Below are 15,127 nucleotides of genomic sequence, written 5' to 3'. Positions count from 1 at the left end.
CTCATAAACTTCATTTCAAGATAAGTACAGTTTTTGATTTTTTTAAAAAGCACAGGTAAGTAAAGCGTTTAAACCTGTGCGCTTTTACGCACAATGCAATCTCATGGGAGGAAAGTGCAAAGATGCATAAAGGTAGGTATAGTTGGTTTCAGGGGTTCACCTTCTGGGATCGGAGTAGTAGTGGGCCAAGGTTCAAAGTACTACCAGCAATTCTTCGGGAACCATCTGGGTTCTACCAGGAACAGGGTGCTGGTGAAGCAGGTAGCTGATGCGCTACAGAGAATTGGGGACAGCTCAAAAGAGGCTGCACAGGGGGACTGGCAGGTAAGTCTTAGGGGTCTCCCAAACGAGGGCTCAGGTCACAAGGGATCTTGGAGCACAAAGGCACATCCGGTTCTTCTTCATCCTTTTTCTGTTGGGCCGTCGAATCTAAGTTCTTGGGTTCAGGGGTGCCACCTAAATACTCAATTTAATTTTCAAGCCTGTGTTGCTGCCAAAATGTCGGGTCAGGACAGGGAGGCGGCAACTCCACTATCTGGAGAGGCCCAGGGTTGCATAACAAGGCGGCAGGCCTTGGATGCTTCCTACCTTGGAATGTCCATCCTGCTTGGAGAAGATGTGAACTCCTCCACCCACATCAGGCTTTCTTCCGGTCTTCCGAGAGCGAAGGATCTCACCTCAGGAGGTCAGAAACCTGCCTGTGGTGGCTAGCTGGTTGAGACCAGTCAGTCAACATACTAGTAGATGGTAGGTTTTCATGGGGCACCTCTAAGGTGCCCTCTGTGTGTACTTCATAATACCTTGAGCGCGGAGTCAGTGTGGGTTTATTACGAAGAGGTGTTTGGCACCAAATACCTTGGGGTACAGTGAAGCCATCATTTATCTGGGGAACTCGTAAGGACGAGTGTCCAGCACATGTACTCATTATGGCTTCCCTGGGCACTGGTAATATCTAAGGGTGTACTTAGATGTCACCAGTACGTATCCACTCTTACCTATGTCACATGTAGTGCTAGCAGGCATGGCACATGTGTGCCATGTCGACTCTTCGGTTTTCTTTACACTAAGACATGCAGGCTGCAATGGCAATTTACATGAGCTTGGTGAGGGGTCCATTAGGGTGGCACATTTCGTGATGCAGCCCTTAGGAACCCTCTGTAGGTCCAATGCCCTTGGTACCAGGGGTACCATTCACTAGGGGCTTGCATTGAACTTAAAGGGAGTGTCAATTTAAACAATCTTACAGTTTAAGTAAAGAACACTGGTGCTGGGGACCGGGTTAGCAGGAACCCAGCACATGCTCAGTCAAATTTACACTAAATATTGGGCAAATAGTTGGGGGCTGGCATGTCAAAAGGGACACTTTCCTACAGTAGTGGACAGTTTCACCAATACACCTGTATTGCCTGTACTACTGATTACATATCCAGAGACTCCTGAACCTGCACAAACAATGACAATGCTGCTAGCACCCTTCCATTTTGTGGAAGACTTATTTTCAATATTAGCGGGACTCTGAGGTCAGACAGGCCAGTCAAGCCACTAAAGGTAAGGAGACAAATGCCAAACATATTTGGATGAGGGACTTAATGACAGAGAATTATATAGGCTGTGTGCAGTACGATAAAGACAGCATTGAGAAATGCATGCTTTAAATAAATTCAGTATACTTACGTCCACATGACATATTTGACACCAGCTGAGTATAATTTATCCAGGACAGTCCTCTACGGTCACAAGGGGTCAGGCGGAGGGAGTCGACTTTTTACATATCACCAGGGACTTCCCCAATAATAAACAGTTTTTGGGTGGTTGGTGCCCAAAGAGTTGGAAGATTTGTGGGATGCGGGTGGACACCTATCATGAGGGAATACTTGCTGGGCATAATCTCAAAAAAGAAAAAGGAAGGAATGGGTAGAAAAAGTTATACATTAGGTAAAATATTGGACAAAGAAAGGATTGCCTCACATTGGCGGAGTCCTGGGTTCGGGACATGATGGAGGAGGCCGTGGCAGAGGAAACTCAAATGAAAAAAGTGAGGAGGGATGATAAAGTGAAGTAGGTGCTAATAGCACAGGCTGAATTGATTAACTCTCTCTGATCAACAGCAAACTACCCACATGAATACAGAAAGGGGTGGCTACCATACTTACTGGCAGTAAAGAGAATGCTAAGAGGAGACAGGTTACAGATTTAGCTTACTGGGCCAGGAAAGGTGAATGTTCAGACAAGGTGGTGAACCCAATTTTTAAGAAGGGATGCCTGTTGCATAATATGGCATGAACCGATATACATTGGCAACCCACGATCTACTTGACTGGACATTCACTAGACTTACAGGAGACAAAGAACATCATACTACTGCTGTCATGAGTATGGACAGTAAATGTGAACAATACTGGGTGGAAGGGAGAAGGGGTACAAATTTGGGGAGTAGGAACTTGCCTATGATTTGAGAAACACTTGAAAGCAGGTGTTATGTTGATTTCAACAGAGCGTATCCGCACCTAATGCCTGATAGGTAAAATACACACATATGCGGTTACTTAATTACAATTGTACTGGAACAAGATACTCACTTTATCTGCACTAATCTTAATTAAAAAAATAAGATGCTTATCATGAGTGTGTAATTCATATATACTCTGACATTTAGTTGACCAATAACTCCTGCTTACAAATTTACAATTGATTTTTATTTCCTGGTGTGGTACATTACCCTTGTTTCCTTTTCAAGGCTTGTACATGATATGGTGACGTCCACCATGGCCAAATTGAACACTGGAAATTCTGCTCTGGGCACACACCTCTGCTGCTGCATGCAAAATATAACTGCCTGTGGGCCAACAATTCTGCAGCCAAGCTGAAACAGACAAACAAGGATAAAAAAGTAATAGAGAAAATAAGGGCCCTTTTAAGAATTGGTTAACATTCAAATTAACTGCAAAACTAGAAAAAGCTGAAAGCTTTACTAGATATTGGATTGAATCATTAACATTGCCTACATTTCTGCATAATGTGAAAATTAAACAGTGTTTTAAAGACTTAGCCATATCTGCTGAATTGTGGAAAAATGGAATTGAGTAAAATTTGGCCATCTCTTGGCAATGGGGGCGAAGAACAGTATTTTCTCGAGGACCTGCATATATCAACTAAAGCCAATATCAGGTTTTCTCAGGATTTGCAGGTCACTAGGAACTTTGAGATTAAGAAAGGAGTCCGGCAAGGCCGCATCCTGGAGCATTTTTTATTTCATTTTTAGATAAATGAACTAGATAGTGCATTAAGGAGTCGATTATCCCTGTGTAGGACTGTGTGGTATCCGCGTCCTGCTATATGCGGACGACGCCGTCCTCATATCCAGGACCGAATTGGGTTTGCAACCTTTTTTAACCACTTTCTCTAGATTCATGACTGATCGGGACCTGGCATTAATAATTCTAAGTCCTACATCATGAAAGTGGGGCAACAATCGAAAAAAAGTTTTCATTTTAGTGTAGGCCCCGCCAAGATCCCCCCCATTAATGTATTTTCCTACTTTGGGGTTCTTTTTGATGAACAACTTAAATGGGGCCCCCCTAATACTGAGGAAAAAAGGGGATCTGGCTCGGGTAAGTACAGCAATCTTCAATTTTGCCTCTAAAATAGGGAAGAAACCAACAGGAGCTATGCTGCAAGTTTATCAAGCCAAAAGCTTGCATAGCTACCTATGGTAGTGAAATCTGGAGACATACTGCCGTAGATTCCCTGCAGGTAGAGGAGAACGACTTTTTGAAACACTTATTATGTATTTTGTGTAGAACATCTAATTTAGCGATCCACAAGGAACTAGGGGTCCCCTATCCAAGTGATGCTCTTGATTTGCAACCCCTGATCTTCTAGCTAAAGTGTTGGCTGAACAAAGATTTAACTCTCAACGATCTGATTCTAAGAGAGTGTATGTCCCTTGAAAACTCGGCCCGTATCCCCTGGCTTAGATATATTAAAAGAAGTTTTGAAGGGATAGGGCGGGGTGATCTATTTTTCAAACCTGATGTCATCACCAAGAAGGATGTAGAATTAACTAAGATAGCCTTTTTGACTTTAAAGAAAATGGACAGGGAAGCCGAGGAGGTGCTGAGACCTAGTGTTCGGATGTATTTAATGCTTAACACAACTCCGATGACTGAACCTTATCTTATGGGGTCTCTGTCAACACATGAGAAGTTTTTGTTAACCAGGTTTCGGATGAACCTCTTCGGCCTCTTGCTCGCCAGACATAAGGGTTTTAACAGAGGTCAAGTGCTAGCTCCCTTCAGCTGTGACGGACAGTCTCCGCAGGATCTGCTGCACTTCCTGTTTTTATGCAGACTATACAAAATTCCCCGTAAGCACTTTCTGGTTCCTATTTTAAAAAGAATGAATTTTAGACAGGTTCATCCAGCTCTTGTGTATCTTCAACTGCTGAAAGAGGACTGTATCTTTTTTATAGTAGGGTTTTTAAAAGCTTCTGTGAAATCTAGGATCTGTATGGATGTGTAAAGTTTGTTTATTTAGGCATATTCATTTATCTGGCTGATTCATCCTGCAATACAGGTTATTTTTATTTTTTTTAATTATGTATTATCACTCAATTGTTTTTATGTATTTATATCTATGTAACTTTTATGGTTTTTCGGACAAAAACCAAATAAAGTTTTTCTGATTGATTGATTGACCATCTCTTGTTTTTTTACAGAAATCTTGTTGGGGTTTAGTAAGCCTCTGGAAACTTCCCCTTTTCAGGTCTGATGTGGCACATAAGAGAAAGAGAACCCTAAAGTACAAACAGCTGTTCTTCCGCACGGTCAAACTCCCTTCGCTAACAGAGCTGAAAAGGATAACATGAAAGTCTATAACTACTCAGATTGCATTTTACAAGTACTGAAGCATAGTGCACGAGCCAGAGAAGTACAAGCTGCATCACAAATCTATGACCCGAGTTATTTGTGATATAGAGGCCTGGATGTCTCATCATACCTAGTGCCCAGCCCACTTGAGACACAGTTCCTCCTCCTGTTTCTACATGGCTGAATTTTCCGGTGTTGTTGGACTGCGGCCTTCTGTCATGGAATCAGCTGGTACAATGGATTTGTCTTGCACTGGGACCTTGATGCGCGTGCACACACCAGTGCAGTAGGGGAAGTGCACAGGCTGTTCTAAGAAATAAAATCTTTTTCCACATTATGATACTGGGCTAGTTGTGTAGTACTTCATTAGGTCAGGACTGGACTGTGGGATTTCTCTGCTCTTGTGTGTTTCCGAGTTGCATTAGTCTCCTGTCAAGGCAGCCCTCCTTGCTGCTGCCGGGCAGACATCCAGAGCTGGGAGTTCTCCACCTCCCACCGGTTCTTATCTCTTTGGGGGTGGCTCACTGTGGACATAGGAGGCATAGGTGGAATGTCTGTGTTTTTGGGAGAGCAAGGGATTTGACCATTTCTTAATAATAGGACTGTTTTGTTGGTGTTAAATCTCTTCCTTGAAGCACCAAGATTTGGGAAGGAGGAGACTCTAAAAAAGGAGTTTCCAGCATTCCAAACATCAGTTTAGCAGCCACCTAATTAATTTACTTAATTCTTGTAAACAAAAGCTTGTCATGTTCTTAAAACACACACACTTTTGCCATAAAATATCAGTTTTCCTTTTTTAGTAAATAAGTACAGGAAATGCTGGGTACTCCTTAACAATTGAATGGTATTATTTTTAAAGGGCTAGTGCCATGTTTGGCTGAAGTAAGGGGCCTAGATAGGTAAAAATACAGGCACATCTCCTTGACTGAATAAGTTGGTTAGGGTCATTTACATTTCCAAGCACAAGGATATTGAGAAAAGTCAGACCCATATTAATGCTTGTGGGTTTTCTCGCCTTTGTTAAAAAAGTAGATTTGAAGGGCAATTAGGGTATTGATCATTTGATTGTATTATAGTACTGTTCTGAGTGGCTTGTGGCCACAGGACAAAGTAACCTTTTTATTAGACTATTTGCTATTTTGTTTCTACTAAAAACATCTTATATTCGAGACAATCAACCTACACAATACTCTTGCCTCTAATACGAACTCTACATATATTTGTCAGTATGGGACTACTGGAGTAGTCACGCCTTCTCAGACCAAGAAGTGTAAAAATAGCCCGAAGAGGGTATGATAGAGCTGCACCCACAGAATGTTGCATGTATGCTCCATATGCTCCACATGTATGTTTTTACACCTTGATTTGCATGGTGTGTGTTTGCCTTTGCAGTGTTACGGTCTCACATGTGCCACCTTATGAATGATGATATGACTTAAATTGCTGCAGTAAGAAAGGTCTAATATGAGAATTGTCCGCCAATTTGTCTTTGCTTAGGATATATATGAAAACTTACAGGAAAAGGAAGGTAGGACCTTGCCTTGATTTTTTCACACTAAAAGAAAGCTAGGGATCCTTTTTTGAGCACTGAGGATTACCTGAGACCAGTGAAAGGCAGAAACATGTTTGCAAACCAGAGGGATGCTGGGGGCATTACACCTAATAGCATCCACTGATTATACTTTATAGTATTTTTATCCGTACCTAAGGTACCACCTGGTAAACAATGAGGTCTTCTTAGATTAAAACTGGATCCTCAGAACTTTATCCAGAAGACTATTATATCTTAAGAACTCCCTCAACAACCGTGAAGTTGAGTCCGCCCTGGAAGAATCAACTTACCAGGATGGGGTGTCGTGGCCGATGATGAAGCATGCCACATTTTGTGAGTGAGGCCACTCCATCTAATATCTTAAAACTCTGAAGATTAGGGGGATCACCTGGGATAGAGAACGCTCAGGCAGACATAGGATTAAATGGCCCCCCTCCAACATAAAAGGTCTTACCGTACCATTTGGTGATGGTGCCATCACAACGTCTCATGTTGACAAAAGTGCGCATGCTCCATTCACCTTATTAATGAGTGTCAAAAAACGAGCTGAACAATTTGCTAATCCCTGATCTATATGCGTTTTGCAGACAAGGATGAATATTGATTTATAGATTTATATGTGTTAAACCTGCTTTGTGCCTAAATAAATAAAAACTTTTTTTTAAAAAAACAAAAAAAAACGAGCTGAACAAACCATTTTGCGAGCCTAGGGAAACCAACCTTGTGGAGATGAGCGAACGCATTGCCACTGAACGGGTCACAGATGTAAAGTGATTTGTCTTTCTCAATTATACTAAGTGCTTCTTCTTCATCAATGGTCTGAAGAAACTCATCCGATTGAAATTCTTTGATTGCCTATCAAAAACATTTAAGAAAAATAAACTTTTAGGTTCTTTGGCATCTGTTGTCATACAGTTACAAACAGCATCCTACATAAACCACATATTTCCAGAAATAGCAAAGCAGGTTCCAGCAAATCTCCATGGATACTTTGCTTCCTTAATTTTTGCAATTCAAAGCAAAAATAGATGAATTGTTATGGTACTGTTTCAGTATATACTTAATTACATAATTAGTTCATGCACTGTATTTTTTAATTGTAGATTTATTGAGAAGGATGTTCAATTCACCAATCATTTACTTTAATCAGGGATGTGGACCTTGGAAAATCCTAAGAAATCTTGACCCTTCACCCCAAGGCCAAGGTTCTCATTCCTTCATTGGCTGAAAACTGTTGGGTTTAAAACACAAATCAGGAGACTCTTGTTCCTATGGAACGCTCCAGTGTCCGCAACTAATGGGTGTTACCGGCACCAGAAAATTCTACTGTATCATAAGATTCAGAGACACAGGAACTCCAATTCCTATTACTATATAGGGAACAGCTAGTGTAAATTGGCACCCTAGTCAGCCACAGTGTATCCATGGTAGCCCAGTGCTATTGAGTACTAACTCCAGTGACTATGCCATCTTCACAAGGCACTGGTGAACTCAGCCCCCCACCACCACCACCAGTTAACCCACCTAGTTTATACTACAAGAGCGATCCCTACAGAAAAGGTTGTGCTTACCAAAATAGTTAACAAGTTCATTTCTGTGGGTACTGTGTTCTTTTGGAATCTTTCGACATGTCTTTGGGCTTGCGTCATGTGTGTATCATGTGCATTCCTGCGCACATTTTAACACCAGAAACTGAAATGTAATCTTTATGTACCAAAAATAATCGATCAGTTTCAGACTTTGATCTACATCTTGAAAAGATTTTGGAGCGTGGCAGGTCTGAACACATCTGAATAAAATAGAGTGAGGCCAACCCTTCTTTTATTTGATAACACTACCCACAGGGTTCAATGCTAACCTAAAGTGTAACAACCAGAGCAAAGGAGCTACAAAAACAGAAGTTGGTTCACTGGGTTAGACACTAGACACTTCTGTGCCCAAACAAGGAGAAGAGAAAAGACACTGGCAAGAGCACATCATGCAGAAATGGTGGTAGAATAAAAGACAAGGAGCTATACAAGTCAGATATGAGAATGTATGGGGATGTGGCGGAGACGTGGGCAAAAACAAAAGTGAAAGGACAAGTACTGGTTACAAGGGGGGAATATGAGGTCTTCCAAAATGGGGACATTTTCATTCAGCCAAACAGGATCCAGGACTAAAACGATCAATCGAATTGACTTCAGGCTCTTTTATTCCAAGTGGATGGTCATCACATAACGACAGATGGCACTGGATACCTTTTCTCTTCATTCACACTCAGGGTAGCTTTGTCCCACTTTCTTGACCTCAGCAGCCCTTGCAAACTGTTGCCCTTCTCATCCAGGAATTCATGTTTGGGGTATTGGTGTGAACACAAGAGGATAAGGAGGTAAAGAATGATGCAATGGGGTGGGCGTTTCCAAGATGGCGGCGGAGTAGGACGTGCTTTAAGTCCCTCCGGCGCCGCAAGTTGCATAGCTTTGGATATCGCCCTGTTAGGCGCCCATCTATGCCAGAAACGGTGCAGTGGGTCCGGGTGTTGTCCGGCAGTGTCTGGAGCCCTTATTTCCGAAATCGGGCCTGAATACTGGAGGTGTGGCAGGGTGCGGCCCAGACGATTGGCGCGCCGGGAGTGCCTCGTGGTCTGCAGAGCGGGGTGGCCTGTCGACCCCGGAGAGGTGCGGTCTGCCCTGCGGAGCTAACGTGATTCAAGCGGCAACTGCTGGGGCGCTAGGGTCTGTCTCCGGGCGTCCCTAGCCCAGAAGGAAGAGAACGACCTACACGAGCAGCGCAGCAGAGGGACCTGCTGGATCCCCGCGGGGAAGGTTACGGTGGTGACCGGGCCAGTCAGGACTGAGCTGGGGCTCAGGTGCTCCTTGACGCCCGGCGGGGGCGCTGACCCTGCCTGAAACATCTACGGGAGGGGAGAGAGTGGGGGCTTTCCGGAGACGCTTGTGGCTCCTTCCGCGGACTGGCGGGCACTGCTGAGAGCTTGCAATTGACCTGTGCGGGAGTGAGGAGCGGTGCCCCGAGCCTGGAATGGGGCAGGGCGGCCAGACAAGCTACGCGACTCCCTGGTGGCGGCCCGAGGAATGTAGCAGACCTGAGGCCCGAAGTAAGTTGGAGGGGCCTAGCGCTGGTGGAGGGGCCCTTTCCCCGCCCCTAGAACTGATCACGGCGCCCAGAAGGGGAACGGCAGGCCTTGAGACTGATCTGCCGCCTCTCGCCTAGTGACTGAAGGCGACTGAGCTGGACTCTCCTGGGGTGATTGTTGGCCTAGCTCTGCTGCTCTAGGGGAGTTGAGGAGTGACTGTCCCCGGCTGGCCGTGGTGTGGTGGAGGTCCCTGGCTGACCCTTGGTGAGAGGACGTCTGAGGCGTGGCACCTGTGCACCCGGCCCGTCCCTGCCCTAGAGTGCCGAGTGCGCTGCGGGGGCAACAACGGAGAAAACCTGCCTGAACAGCAAGCGGGGGTCCTGTGATGCTGGGTGCCCTTTGTCAGCATTAATCTCACTGCAGCAGCCCTGAGAGAACTCTGGAGGTGAGGAGCAGGAAGGGGTCCCCCCGGGTGATTGGGGCTCGGTCCGCTGGCCGGCGGACGGCGGTAGGCCCACTTGGAGGGAAGAGCGGGGTTGGGTGGCCAAGACTGTATCGCCTCCTCCTCTGGGGCCCGAGTGGGTACGGAAAAGGCTGGGAGAGGCCAAGATCTGGACGCAACGTCCTGCTTCCTCTCCTCGCGACGAGCCCGGCAGCGGTCAGTGCTGGAACGTAGCAGAGCATAGGGCCCTGAAGGAACCGCCTGCTTTTCGCCCAGCGAAGTGACTCGCCCACCTGGGGATTGAGCGTTAGCCCACCGATTGGGCTGGGGCTGGCTTAAGAGAGATCGAGGGTTTGGTGCTGCCGGAAGGCCTGCGGAGCTGCTTACGGAGGGAGCTTGGGTGGTGCGTCCTTCATCGCTTTACAAGCTTTCTTATAAGCTCTCACAGGGACGGCAATGGTGACGAACAGGGTCAAGAAGGACAAGACGGTGAAAGATGGGGCCCAAAATGTGGCGGCGCAGTCCGCCTCGCAGGTGGAAGATAAGACCCAGAGGAGGGAGGATCCTGAGGCGCCAGCAACCAAGGCCTTCATGGTCGAGCTGTTCTCTGTGATCAAGGAGGACATTGCGGAACTGCGCTCTCAGCTGGCATCTGATCTTCGTGAGGTGCGGCGGGACGTGGATGGAGTGGGTGAGCGGTCGCGACTCTGGAGGAGCATGGTCTGGGGACGGCAGAGGATATTCATTAGCTCCAGCAGGACGTGATTCGCCTGACGGAATAGAACTTGGACCTGCAAGCCCACGCCGAGGACTTAGAGAATAGGTCCCGCCGCAATAACATTCGGATTAGGGCGGTGCCTTGGAAGGGCGAGGAGTCGGATCTGCGAGAATATGTGGAGGCACTCTTCAAGCATATTCTTAGTGAGGAGACCTTGCAAGATATTCAAATGGACCGAGTGCATCGTGTTGGTCTGCCGAGGGGATGGAAGGCCCCTCCTCCTGACATATTAGTATGTGTACAGGACTTTCAGCTCAAAGAACGGATCCTGCGGAAAGCACGTGACCTCACTCCTCTTCAGTTCCGCGACCACCGTCCTTTGCTTTTTCAGGACCTTGCGGCCTCCACCCTGGTAAAAAGGAGGGAATTCAAGCCCGTCACCAATTTCCTACGAGAGCAGAATGTTCCCTATTCTTGGGGGCATCCATTCAGGCTCATCTTCAAATGGCAGAACAAGCTCATCCAGGTCCGGTCCCTGGAAGCGGCCTGCGACATCTTGGGGATGGAACAGCCCGCCCCCTCCACTGGGGCCGGCGGCTCTCCCGGCAGACGACGACGGCGATCCGCGGAATTGCAGAGAGTTGGTAAGACTGCTTCCGTGGCGTAACCTGACTTGACAGCGACCTTTCTGGAACGGGGGGATGCGGTGGCCTCTGTGGCTCTGGTAACGGACGCTTTGGCAGGCACTTGAGATATGGACCCTTCGCTAGGCCCTAAGAGGGCCAGTAGCTGGCGCTGGAGGTGATGGTCCGCATGAGGTAAATGACTAGATCTTCTTTGTCCTGGTTCGGAGGGGAGTCCTGTATCAGGAATCGGACGAATGGAGGTTGGCGCCATGTTCACCTGTCTTTGAGACCTATTCTACGAACTATCGTATGTTCCCTTTTCTTGAACTGTTGTGCTCTAGGTTGTGGGGAGTTTGGGGGGGGGAGGGGGTTTGGGGCTCCGCATCAGTGCTCGGGGGATTAGGGGTAGGTTGGGGTGGTTGGGTGCCTTAGATGTGTCCTTCAGTGGTCCAGTTTCAGATTCCCTGTCTAATGCCTTTATCCCTCTCTGGCCAGTATGAGTAAGGATTTTTAAAATTGTTAGCTTGAACGTTCGGGGTCTCAATAACCCTGTTAAGCGCGCAGCCATACTATCACTGTTGGAGAGTGCGGAAGGGGGTGTGTGTCTGTTGCAGGAGACTCACCTCCTCTCCAAAGATACTAAGAGGATGAGGGACAGGCGTTTCCCAGTGCAGTTGTGGTCCTCATGTCCGACGAAAAAGCAGGGGGTGGCTATCTTGTTTAGCGCGAAAGCCCACTGTAAGATCCTATCCCAAGTGTTTGAATTCAAAGGGCGCTTCCTGGCGGTTACGGTCCAATGGGGGACCACGCACTTCACAGTAGGCTCCCTGTATGCCCCAACCGAATGCCAAGAACCCTTTTTGAAGACGGCGCTTGCTGAGGTGCTGGCTTCCCCGGATGTTTGTGTGCTGGTGGGGGGGAGACCTGAATGTAGTAATGGATCCCGTGCTGGATAGATCTGCTGCGCGTTCCCATCAGGCGGGGGCCATCTCACAGGGAGGGAAACAGTGGTTACACAATGGGGGGCTGCATGACGTGTGGCGCACTCAGCACCCCCTAGAGCGCGATTTCACGTATTACTCCGCAGCTCATAAAACGTATGCGTGCTTGGATCACTTCCTTACTACGACGTCTCTAATGCCCCATTTGTCTGCAGCAGATATTTCCCCGCGCTCTTTGTCTGACCATGCCCTCATTTCTGTACAGCTGGCCTGAACTGGACAGCGACCCCCTTCATCTGGTTGGCGGCTTCGGGACTCCCTCCTCAACTCGGAGTCGGTAGTCACTCGCATGAGGGCCACGATTACCCAATACTTTGTGGACAATGACAGGGATGGTATGTCGCTGGGGTCCGACCGGGAGGCCCTCAAGCTGGTGGCCCGGGGGGAGACTTTATTGCGGTGTCTGCATCGTTTGACAGATTCGTAGGGAGAAGCGCGAGGAGTTAGAGAAGGAAGTGGGGGAGCTGGAGGCGATACATAAGAGGACGGGGGCTCCACGCATATGGAGGGAGTTGGAAACGAAAAGGCGCATGCTCAAACACCTCGATTTGGGCCGAGCAGAGTACGCCCTCTTGCGCCACAAGTTCTATCTCAGCGGGGACAAGGGGGGCCGGATGTTGGCACACAGGTTGAGGGCTCGAGCGCAACAGTCCTTCATTCAGGCCATTAGGGATGCAGGAGCGGCGGTGCAAACCACTGATTCCCTTATAGCAGATTCTTTCCGACGGTTTTACCCCACCTTGTACCGCCGGGAACACTCGGATCCCAAGCGTGTGGAGGCATCCTGTGGTGTAACGCCCCTCTTTCAGACATCGGCAGACGCGCTTGACACTGAAATCCGTATCGAGGAAGTCATCTCCGCGATCGCGCGATTGAAGTTGGCCAAATTCCCGGGGCAAGACGGCTTCTCGGCCATCTTTTATAAGAAGTTTTGTGTGGAATTAGCACCCTTTTTAATGCGCCTTTTTAATTCCTTCCTAGAGACAGGAGAGGTGACCCCTTCCATGTCGGAGGCCTCTATCACAGTTATCCACAAGTCTGGGAAAGACCCAATGGAGTGTAGATCATACCGCCCGATCTCACTCCTCAACATTGACGCCAAGCTCTTCGCTAGCATTCTGGCAGCATGCCTTAGCCCCCTAATGGACGGCATCATAGAGCCGGATCAGGTGGGGTTTATACCGACGCGACAAGGGGGGGAAAACACTAAGATACTTCTGCACTTCATGGACTCGGTACATCGCTCTCGCATGCAGGCCCTATTTTTATCAATAGACGCGGAGAAAGCTTTTGACAGCGTTGATTGCACGTATTTGTTTGCGGTTTTAAAAGCTTTCAGCCTAGGGGCTAACTTCATACGATGGGTGCGCTGCCTGTATGCAGCACCGAAGGCGGCGGTCAGAGTGAACGGTTGCAGGTCTGCCCCTTTTCCCATCTCTCGTGGGACGAGACAGGGGTGTCCCCCGTCACAGTTGCTTTTTGCGCTCTATATGGAGCCCTTTGCCCAGAGAGTGCGGTCCAATGAAGGCATTGAGGGGGTTCGGTTTGGCACCGACATGCACAACATAAGCCTATACGCCGATGACGTGATTCTTTCGCTTAAGCGCCCTCACACCTCCTTGCTGCACCTATCAACAGAATTACGCGAATTTAGGCTTTAAAGTTAACTTTTTCAAGTCGCAGATCCTTAATGTGTCGGTTCCTGCTGCAGACGTGCAGGACCTACAAAAGGATTTTGCCTTCCAGTGGGTTCACTCCGACATCCCGTATCTGGGGATTCACCTTGCCCCCTCTATAGCGCAGACAGTCTCTCTTAACTACAAGCTCTTAGTTGATCAAACAACCAAATCGCTGTCGGACTGGTCCTGTCTCCAGCTCGCCTGGTTTGGTAGGCTAGCTGCAGTTAAAATGACGGTCCTTCCCCGCATTCTATACCTTTTTCAGCTGTTACCTCTGAGCCCCCCCCGCCGGGTACCATACAGATGCTGCAGGGGCTGATTACCAAGTTCTTATGGAATCACAAGCGTCCATGGCTTGCCTCCTCGTTGCTTACGGCCCCGAAGGACAACGGGGGGTTGTGCTTTCCCTCATTGCAAGCGTATTACCAGGCGGCCTGTCTGCGATTCATTCTCGAATGGAACAGGCCATATTCCAGTAAACACTGGAACTTTATGGACCAGGCGGTTGCAGGCTGCAATATTTGGTGTGAGTTATGGCTCCCTCGAAAACATAGAGCTTGGGGCCTATACTCGTCCCCGGTGACGGCGCCAACCATGAAGGCGAGGACCAATTGGTGCTGCGTAAGGGCTGGACCGCCTTCCCTTCACCCATGACGCCTATTGTTGATAACCCAGACTTCCCGCCTGGTTGCTCATCCCCGATCTTTCAGGGCTGAAGGGAGAAAGGCTGCAAGAGAGTGGGTCACCTCTTTGACCTTGACGGCTTAATCTCGTTCCCCTTGCTCCGCCGGGACCACTTTTCTGACTGATGCCTTCCCTTATTCGCAAGTGGCACATTTGGTCACTCAACCTTCTAATGTTGCTGCTATGTCCCGCCCACTGACAGCCCTAGAACGTTGGGTGGTCTGCAAAAAGGACGATCGCAAACTTATATCTGACTTGTACGCCATGATCCTTGCACGCCCCATGGCTCTGGGTACTAAAGCGCAGGTCTGCTGGGAGACGGAGCTGGGGCGCCTGCTATCGCATAAGGAGTGGGAAAAGGTGTTCTACCGCGCGCACCACACCGCTGCCAATGTTGCAGGTGCTGAATCAGCCTATAAGGCGGTGGCATGCTTGTACTATACTCCAGCTCGTATTAAGTCCTGGAACCCGAAATGCTCGG

General features: G+C 48.0%; 1 protein-coding gene across 3 annotated transcripts in view; it reads right to left on the bottom strand.

The window, feature by feature from the left end:
• The window catches only part of TOPBP1 (DNA topoisomerase II binding protein 1), a 289,247-nt gene that overhangs the window by 255,289 nt on the left and 18,831 nt on the right, over window positions 1-15,127 (bottom strand). For 2 of the 3 annotated variants that reach the window (XM_086942059.1, XM_086942060.1), the window contains exons 3-4: window positions 7,141-7,275; window positions 2,720-2,863 (exon numbers count right to left, since the gene is read on the bottom strand). In XM_086942059.1, the coding sequence (XP_086798185.1) occupies window positions 2,720-2,863; window positions 7,141-7,275 (279 nt within the window). Of the gene's footprint in view, window positions 1-2,719; window positions 2,864-7,140; window positions 7,276-15,127 lie in introns of those variants that run through there. The other variant, XM_086942061.1, reaches the window with a different exon arrangement.

This window comes from Lissotriton vulgaris, chromosome 10 (genome assembly GCF_964263255.1).
Source record: "Lissotriton vulgaris chromosome 10, aLisVul1.2, whole genome shotgun sequence".
NCBI classification, from domain to species: domain Eukaryota; kingdom Metazoa; phylum Chordata; class Amphibia; order Caudata; family Salamandridae; genus Lissotriton; species Lissotriton vulgaris.
The sequence above is the reverse complement of the archived record's forward strand: the minus strand, read 5'-3'. Positions and strand labels throughout refer to the sequence as shown.